Source organism: Pseudophryne corroboree, chromosome 2, assembly GCF_028390025.1.
Source record: "Pseudophryne corroboree isolate aPseCor3 chromosome 2, aPseCor3.hap2, whole genome shotgun sequence".
NCBI classification, from domain to species: Eukaryota; Metazoa; Chordata; class Amphibia; order Anura; family Myobatrachidae; genus Pseudophryne; species Pseudophryne corroboree.
This window is the reverse complement of record NC_086445.1, coordinates 258,114,487-258,124,096: the sequence shown is the minus strand read 5'-3', so window position 1 is coordinate 258,124,096 and position 9,610 is coordinate 258,114,487. Positions and strand designations below refer to the sequence as shown.

The 9,610-nt window shown below is 45.9% G+C and overlaps 1 protein-coding gene across 4 annotated transcripts in view; it reads right to left on the bottom strand.

Moving 5' to 3' along the window:
* Window positions 1–2,846: 2,846 nt before the first annotated feature.
* PRKAG1 (protein kinase AMP-activated non-catalytic subunit gamma 1) overlaps window positions 2,847–9,610 on the bottom strand; it is a 99,171-nt gene continuing 92,407 nt past the window's right edge. For all 4 annotated transcript variants that reach the window (XM_063952700.1, XM_063952702.1, XM_063952701.1 and 1 more), the window contains 2 exons: window positions 3,679–3,772; window positions 2,847–3,592 (listed from right to left, as the gene is read on the bottom strand). In XM_063952700.1, the coding sequence (XP_063808770.1) occupies window positions 3,576–3,592; window positions 3,679–3,772 (111 nt within the window). In that variant the 3' untranslated portion in view covers window positions 2,847–3,575. The remainder of the gene's footprint in view (window positions 3,593–3,678; window positions 3,773–9,610) is intronic.

Here is a 9,610-nt window from a genome sequence, read left to right as displayed (position 1 = left end):
GGCACCACTGAGGTAATCTGGAATCTCTTCGGAGGAGCTGCGCATCCCTGTCAGTCAGCGTCTGTGTCCGCTGCAGAGGGAAAATGGCGCTGGTGAGCTGCTGGATCCGCTCATAGTTAAGCCCTGCCCCTTCAATGGCGCACAGTTTTCCCACATTTTTATACTGGCTGTGGTAATGTTAGTGCTTAAAATGGAGTCAGTCACCTTTTAAATCTGTAATGCCAGTCTGGGTACTGTGTACACCTGTAGTGTACTTAGACTCAGTTCGCTCCCTCAGAAGCGGTGCGTCCGCCACCCCCATAGAAGCCGTGCGTATCCATACCCTCATGCCGCCATAATGGCCGACGACCTAACCGGGACGCCGGCTTAGTACTCACCACCCTTCTGGCAGTGTTAAGGGTGGCGGTGTGCTGTGGGAATGTACGCTTGCCGTGGTGGGGCATGCAAATAGTTCCCTCAGGAGCTAGTGTACTGTCAGCGGGGAACGGCACCATTAACCCTTCAAGAGGTTGTGAGACAACGCCCGCAGCTCCGACACACGTCTTGCTGAAGCCAAAGCCAACAGTGTGACGGTCTTCCACGTAAGAAACTTAACGTCAACCTCCTGTAAAAGCTCAAACCATTCCGATTGTAGGAACTGAAACACTACGTTGAGATACCAAGGTGCAATAGGAGGCACAAAGAGCTGTTGGATGTGCAGAACACCCTTCAAAAAGGTCTGAACCTCAGGGAGAGAAGTCAATTGTTTCTGTTAGAAAATGGATAAGGTCGAAATCTGGACTTTTATGGAGCCCAGGAATAGGCCCACATCCACACCTGACTGCAGAAAAAGCAGAAAACGTCCCAGTTGAAACTCCACTGCAGGAAATTTCCTGTTTTCACACCAAGATACGTATTTTCTCCAAATACAGTGGTAATGTTTAGACGTTACCCCTTTTCTGGCTTGGATCAAGGTAGGAATTACCCTGTCCAGAATGCCTTTCCGGGCTAGAATTCGACGCTCAACCTCCATGCCATCAAACGTAGCCGCAGTAAGTCTTGATAGACGAACGGCCCCTGTTGCAGAAGATCCTCTCGAAGAGGTAGAGGCCACGGATCCTCCAGGAGCATTTCCAGTAGATCCGCGTACCAAGCCCTTCTTGGCCAGTCCGGAGCAATGAGAATGGTTTGAACCTTTTCCTTTTTGAGAATTCTTGGGATCAATGGAAGTAGTGGAAACACATACATCTGATAGACCCATGGAGTCACCAGAGCGTCCACAGCCACTGCCTGTGGGTCTCTCGACCTGGAACAATACTGCCTGCGCTTCTTGTTGAGACGAGAGGCCATCATGTCGATCTCTGGAATTCCCCACCCAAACAACTCCGGGTGAAGGAGGCCAAATGGCAGGGCCTGGGACTGGTAGTGACAGTCCTGTAATGCAAAACTTAGATAAGCTTGTTGAGGTGGCCAGATTGGGATATGAAGGTACACATCCTTGATATCCAGAGACACCAAGAATTCCCCTTCCTCCAGACCTGAGATCACCGGGACGCCAGCATAGTACTCACCACTCTTCTAACTTCTGGCTCTGTTAGGGGTGGCGGCATGCTGGTAGGAGGGGCATAGAGGAAGGATCCAGCGCACACTATTGATTTCTTAAAGTGCCCAAGGCTCCTAGTGGACCCGTATGTACCCCATGGTACTAAATGGACCCCAGTATCCTCTAGGACATAAGAGAAATAGACAGCTTTCCTTTTTGCAATACAGGAACATGAAATTACTGATCTGCAGCTTTTATATTAATAATAAAGATACACACACACATCCTATGCACTAGTAACTATGTTCACAACACATTTTAACTTTGTCTGTCCTGGATAAGTTATCAGTGATACAACACTGAACCATGTTTAAAATGCACCAAGTGATAGAAAATGAACAGAAAATTATAATATAATCTGTTTACTGGATACTTTTACATTTTGTAAATAAGTATATGTGTGATACCATTCTGCAGCTCCAGACATGAAGATCTCATGTTCCTATGTGCCCAGTAATAGTGCAGATCATGCCTTATGAGCTGGTACAGGGGTGGCCAAACAGTCAGAGGGAAAGAACCCAAAAATATCTGTAGTCAACTCAAAGTGCCGCTATTATGGCACAACGCACAACCCATTTTGGTGCGCCTGCCTTCGGTATGATGTTTACAGGAGCATGACAGTGTGTCACACAGCCATTTTTAGTCACACTGGGGGGCGAGAAACACTGAAACAATAAAGATCCACATATATACACTGAAACAAGACAGCCTCCCCCTTCATTCTTGTGCCTCACAGCCTTCCCCTTCACTATGTGCTCTAAGGCTCCCATCCTTCACTCTGTTTCTCTCAGCCAGCTCCCCCCTCACTCTATGCCTCCCACAGCCTGCTCCCCCCCACCCCCCTTCAATCTGTGGCTTTCAGCATCCTCTCCCTCTTCCCTCCGGTCACTGGTAGCCGCACTCACCTGTATGACAGTGAGGCGCCACGTCTTCATTGCAATGGCAGGAGTCCTAGACAGGGCAGGGTGCGTAGCAGTGATGTAGTGCCGGCGTCATGCTCACACTTCCACTCCTAGCAGCCCTGCAAGGTAGGAGCCGACCGCAGGTCAAAGTGTAGAGTGCAGACTGTCAGGAGTGGTGGGAGCCGCATCAGTGAGAAGAAAGAGCCACATGCGGCTCAAGAGCCACGTGTTGGCCACTGCTGAGCTGGTACCTTATATTTACTGTAGAGTGTAAAGGTCACAATGTTGGCGTTACATGATAATTCTCAAACATCAAAATGCAACATTTACTACAAGGGAATAATAAAAAAAGAAACCTCCAATTATGAAAAATTTGAATTTTATTAAACTGTATACATTTTCTGGACATTGTAAGCCCATTTTCAAAATATGAAAGACACGGAAGAAAACATGTAAGTAGTAAAATTCCCAATCACATGTCAGGAATAGGGAATATACATTTGGATACAAATAATGGAATCTACTCTGTCCAAGAGGGACAGTAAAAGTAAAAACATATAAAAAGTGGCATGTGACACTGCAGTCAGCCAAGTGCAAAGTATAAACAGACCTCTGAAATATTGTGGTAAGACCTCAATGCCTTTCATATGCAGCAAACCTATCATGGCTCACAATTGTGTACACTGGATCCAGACCAAAGTGCAAACGATCTAGGACAGCCCCTTTCATTCCTCCCGGGATACTGTGAGACAAGGCTGTACAATGATTAAAAAAAGGGATAATGGAAGTGTTGTGCATGTCGTAAAAAGTTCAGAGTGACTCTGGTAAGTCCTCAATACTGTGTACGCTCCTGTCACTGGGCTACAAATCTCTCACTATTATCAAATTATCGACCAGTCCCTACCAATGCCCCAAGTATTGCTGAAGAACACTGCTGCGATACAGGATCTCACTGAAAAGTGGACGAGTGACGCGTCTCCTCCTACCACTGCTGATGTCACAAGTATTGCTAAATGTAGATGGTGAGTTGTGCAGGGCCCTTGTGTATCACTATGAGGCAGCACTGAGATGGTGGTGAAAACTCATGCCAGTCACAGACTCTTCAAATCTGCAATATTAACAGAGATAAATGGAATGAGACAAGAGCATAAACTGCATCACATTTTTGTTTGATCCATCACTGAGAAATCTCACCTTCAGCTGTCACCACCAGGCACTGCAGAATGTCAGAGAGAGACACTATTCCTTTTGCTACATCATTCTCATCTACCACCACCAACCTGTGCACCTAAGAGGAACAACACACAGTCATTTTCAAAACAATGTGGCCGGTAGAGCAATAATGAGAGGGGGGAACCTGTCAAAAGTTTTTCTTGGTATATGAGCAATTTACATGGGGATTTGTTAATCACCTAATCAACTACAGCAAATCACCATGTAATATATTAGAAAATATTCTATTTTGAAGTATAAAGTAGGGGGTATATATAAAAAAGGCGATTTGCAGAATTGTCACGGAAATCTCCAAAAATAATGCTACTGGATCGAGAAAGTCATGAAAGACTGAACAATTCAATGTACAATGAATCACCAATTAAAATGAGTAAATGCAATGTGAAACGATTAATTTAAGAAAAAAATAATACTATTGAGGTACTACAAGATATGTAGAAATACAAATCCCAGTAAGTACTGTCAGTTTAGTAACACTGACAGTGCCACAGTATTATTTCCTAGCTTTACTACCAGCTCCATTGTTTTCAGTGGGGTTGGAGGTCAGTACCAGCACAACTAAATCACAGGTGGACAGAAAGTATCGTCTGTGATTGGCTGAGCTTTTCAATCATTTCATTGAAAATTCTACTCCCATTGAAAAGCATTGCCCTCAAACGGATAGAAAAACACTTCAATTCTGCACAGCTTGGCAAACTTGCCTGAAAAAAAAAAGCATCAATATTCTGGAGGATATATTAAATGTATAATGATTTAAATAAAATAGGATTTTCTAAGAGTTCACCAAATAAATCGGACTTCAGATAATGATGGTAGATTGTGGAGGTAAATATTACATATACTGAATACTATATACTATCATACGGAAACAATGCCACAGTTACAATTAGCAAATGTGCTCATCCCATGGGAGCATGCTTTGATACTCAGTACAAGTCCTGCACATTACTCTTAAAACCATTTATGCATGGAATATACATGACTATGACTGTCATTAAGTGTTTGTTTTTCAAATGATTTAAAATTATTTCTTTGCACCCAACAGGAGACACTGCAAACTCTGGGGTATATTAGTCTAATACAAAAGTTCAAGCTCTTCCCCATACATATATATATATATATATATATATATATATATACATACATATATATACATATATATATACATATATATATATGTATGTATGTATGTATGTATGTATGTATGTATGTACGTACGTACGTACGTACGTACGTACGTACGATGTATGTATATTACATTGCCCCAATCACAGAGCAAGAAAAAAGTACAAAGTACTCCAACTACAGGAATGGGAGCTCGAACACAAAGTGCAAAGGGGGGTACACACTAGCCGATTTCTGCCTAAAAAATAAACAATAACGACATTTATGTCGGTATTGTTTATTTTTAGCTTGAAAACGGTCAGGGTGTATTGGGGTCAGATTGATGAACGTCACACGTCGCTCAGCGTTCATCAATATTGAGCTGCATGTTCGGGAATGGCAGCGATGATTATACCTGCCTTAAAACAAGCAACAAAATAAAAAACAAGAGTAATAAAGAGAGGTGCCCAGGGCCCGACATAGGACTCATAGGAAAGGCTTCAACACAAGCATAAAACCCCAAATTCTCATCTATTTGTGAAAGACACTAGTAGCTGAAGGGATATCCCAAAGCAGTCTCTAAGGGAAGGAACAGTTAGAAATGTGGTGCACACTGGCATCATTGGACATTAGAATTTAGTAAATATATATATATTGAAGACCAGATGGCAGCCTGATCCAGCTGATCAGGCAAGGCACTGTGCCATCTCATTATCAGTTCTGGAACAGACTCACCTGACCCAATGCAAGCCTGGCAAATTACCAATCCACCTGGTATTAGTATATTTAGACGCTGGCCAACCTCTTGTGGGCATCATAATGGACCAAGAATTCAACCGTCCTATGAACATTACAGGTCCAATGGACAGGAGGTTCTCAAGACTCTTAAAAGGTCCAGAATCGGTGGGGCTTAAACCATTCTAAGCTAGGTTCATAATGTCCTGATTAAGCTGGACCTTGGAGACCATTTTGGGCAGAAAAAAGCTTACTGTAATGAGCAACTCAACCTTCATGAAAGATGAGAAACAAAGAGAAAACATGCCCAGCTTCAAAACTCTGCAAAATTGCAGTGGGTACTATTCTACATCTTCAGCCACTGTGTGGATGTCAGTCAGAGGATGGTGATGGCAGGAAAAAAATAAGAATTTACTTACCGATAATTCTATTTCTCATAGTCCGTAGTGGATGCTGGGGACTCCGAAAGGACCATGGGGAATAGCGGCTCCGCAGGAGACTGGGCACAAAAGTAAAAGCTTTAGGACTACCTGGTGTGCACTGGCTCCTCCCCCTATGACCCTCCTCCAAGCCTCAGTTAGGATACTGTGCCCGGACGAGCGTACACAATAAGGAAGGATTTTGAATCCCGGGTAAGACTCATACCAGCCACACCAATCACACCGTATAACTTGTGATCTGAACCCAGTTAACAGCATGATAACGAGGAGCCTCTGAAAAGATGGCTCACAACAATAATAACCCGATTTTTGTAACAATAACTATGTACAAGTATTGCAGACAATCCGCACTTGGGATGGGCGCCCAGCATCCACTACGGACTATGAGAAATAGAATTATCGGTAAGTAAATTCTTATTTTCTCTAACGTCCTAGTGGATGCTGGGGACTCCGAAAGGACCATGGGGATTATACCAAAGCTCCCAAACGGGCGGGAGAGTGCGGATGACTCTGCAGCACCGAATGAGAGAACTCCAGGTCCTCCTCAGCCAGAATATCAAATTTGTAGAATTTTGCAAACGTATTTGCCCCTGACCAAGTAGCTGCTCGGCAAAGTTGTAAAGCCGAGACCCCTCGGGCAGCCGCCCAAGATGAGCCCACTTTCCGTGTAGAATGGGCTTTTACAGATTTTGGCTGTGGCAGGCCTGCCACAGAATGTGCAAGCTGAATTGTACTACAAATCCAACGAGCAATCGTCTGCTTAGAAGCAGGGGCACCCAGCTTGTTGGGTGCATACAGGATAAACAGCGAGTCAGATTTTCTGACTCCAGCCGTCCTGGAAACATATATTTTCAGGGCCCTGACTACGTCCAGCAACTTGGAATCCTCCAAGTCCCTAGTAGCTGCAAGCACCACAATAGGCTGGTTTAAGTGAAATGCTGAAACCACCTTAGGGAGAAATTGAGGACGAGTCCTCAATTCTGCCCTGTCCGTATGAAAAATTAGGTAAGGGCTTTTATAGGATAAAGCCGCCAATTCTGATACACGCCTGGCTGAAGCCAGGGCTAACAGCATTACCACTTTCCATGTGAGATATTTTAAATCCACAGTGGTGAGTGGTTCAAACCAATGTGATTTTAGGAACCCCAAAACTACATTGAGATCCCAAGGTGCCACTGGAGGCACAAAAGGAGGCTGTATATGCAGTTCCCCCTTGACAAACGTCTGAACTTCAGGAACTGAAGCTAGTTCTTTTTGGAAGAATATCGACAGGGCCAAAATTTGAACCTTAATGGACCCTAATTTGAGGCCCATAGACAGTCCTGTTTGCAGGAAATTCAGGAATCGACCCAGTTGAAATTCCTCTGTAGGGGCCTTCCTGGCCTCACACCACGCAACATATTTACGCCAAATACGGTGATAATGTTGCACAGTTACATCCTTCCTGGCTTTGATCAGGGTAGGGATAACTTCATCCGGAATGCCTTTTTCCTTCAGGATCCGGCGTTCAACCGCCATGCCGTCAAACGCAGCCGCGGCAAGTCTTGGAACAGACATGGTCCCTGCTGGAGCAGGTCCTTTCTTAGAGGTAGAGGCCACGGGTCTTCCGTGAGCATCTCTTGAATTTCCGGGTACCAAGTCCTTCTTGGCCAATCCGGAGCCACGAATATAGTCTTTACACCTCTCCTTCTTATGATTCTCAGTACCTTGGGTATGAGAGGCAGAGGAGGGAACACATATACTGACTGGTACACCCACGGTGTTACCAGAGTGTCCACAGCTATTGCCTGAGGGTCCCTTGACCTGGCGCAATATCTGTCCAGTTTTTTGTTGAGGCGGGACGCCATCATGTCCACCTTTGGTTTTTCCCAACGGTTCACAATCATGTGGAAGACTTCTGGGTGAAGTCCCCACTCCCCCGGGTGAAGATCGTGTCTGCTGAGGAAGTCTGCTTCCCAGTTGTCCACTCCCGGAATGAACACTGCTGACAGTGCTATCACATGATTTTCCGCCCAGCGAAGAATCCTTGCAACTTCCGTCATTGCCCTCCTGCTTCTTGTGCCGCCCTGTCTGTTTACGTGGGCGACTGCCGTGATGTTGTCCGACTGGATCAACACCGGCTGACCCTGAAGCAGAGGCCTTGCCTGACTTAGGGCATTGTAAATGGCCCTTAGTTCCAGGATATTTATGTGAAGTGACGTTTCCATGCTTGACCACAAGCCCTGGAAATTTTTTCCCTGTGTGACTGCTCCCAAGCCTCTCAGGCTGGCATCCGTGGTCACCAGGACCCAATCCTGAATGCCGAATCTGCGGCCCTCTAGGAGATGAGCACTCTGTAACCACCACAGGAGAGACACCCTTGTCCTTGGAGACAGGGTTATCCGCTGATGCATTTGAAGATGCGATCCGGACCATTTGTCCAGCAGATCCCACTGAAAAGTTCTTGCGTGGAATCTGCCGAATGGAATCGCTTCGTAAGAAGCCACCATCTTTCCCAGGACCCTTGTGCATTGATGCACTGACACTTGGCCTGGTCTTAGGAGGTTCCTGACTAGGTCGGATAACTCCCTGGCTTTCTCCTCCGGGAGAAACACCTTTTTCTGTACTGTGTCCAGAATCATCCCTAGGAACAGCAGACGTGTCGTCGGAATCAGCTGCGATTTTGGAATATTTAGAATCCATCCGTGCTGTCGTAGTACTACTTGAGATAGTGCTACTCCGACCTCTAACTGTTCTCTGGACCTTGCCCTTATCAGGAGATCGTCCAAGTAAGGGATAATTAAGACGCCTTTTCTTCGAAGAAGAATCATCATTTCGGCCATTACCTTGGTAAAGACCCGGGGTGCCGTGGACAATCCAAACGGCAGCGTCTGAAACTGATAGTGACAGTTCTGTACCACAAACCTGAGGTACCCTTGGTGAGAAGGGCAAATTGGGACATGGAGGTAAGCATCCTTGATGTCCAGAGACACCATATAGTCCCCTTCTTCCAGGTTCGCTATCACTGCTCTGAGTGACTCCATCTTGAACTTGAACCTTTTTATGTAAGTGTTCAAGGATTTCAGATTTAAAATGGGTCTCACCGAGCCGTCCGGCTTCGGTACCACAAACAGCGTGGAATAATACCCCTTTCCCTGTTGTAGGAGGGGTACCTTGATTATCACCTGCTGGGAATACAGCTTGTGAATGGCTTCCAATACCGCCTCCCTGTCGGGGGGAGACGTTGGTAAAGCAGACTTCAGGAACCGGCGAGGGGGAGACGTCTCGAATTCCAATTTGTACCCCTGAGATACTAACTGCAGGATCCAGGGGTCCACTTGCGAGTGAGCCCACTGCGCGCTGAAATTCTTGAGACGGGCCCCCACCGTGCCTGAGTCCGCTTGTAAGGCCCCAGCGTCATGCTGAGGACTTGGCAGAAGTGGGGGAGGGCTTCTGTTCGTGGGAAGAGGCTGTCTGCTGCAGTCTTTTTCCCCTTCCTCTGCCCCGGGGCAGATATGAGTGGCCTTTTGCCCGCTTGCCCTTATGGGGACGAAAGGACTGAGCCTGAAAAGACGGTATCTTTTTCTGCTGAGAGGTGACCTGGGGTAAAAAGGTGGATTTCCCAGCCGTTGCCG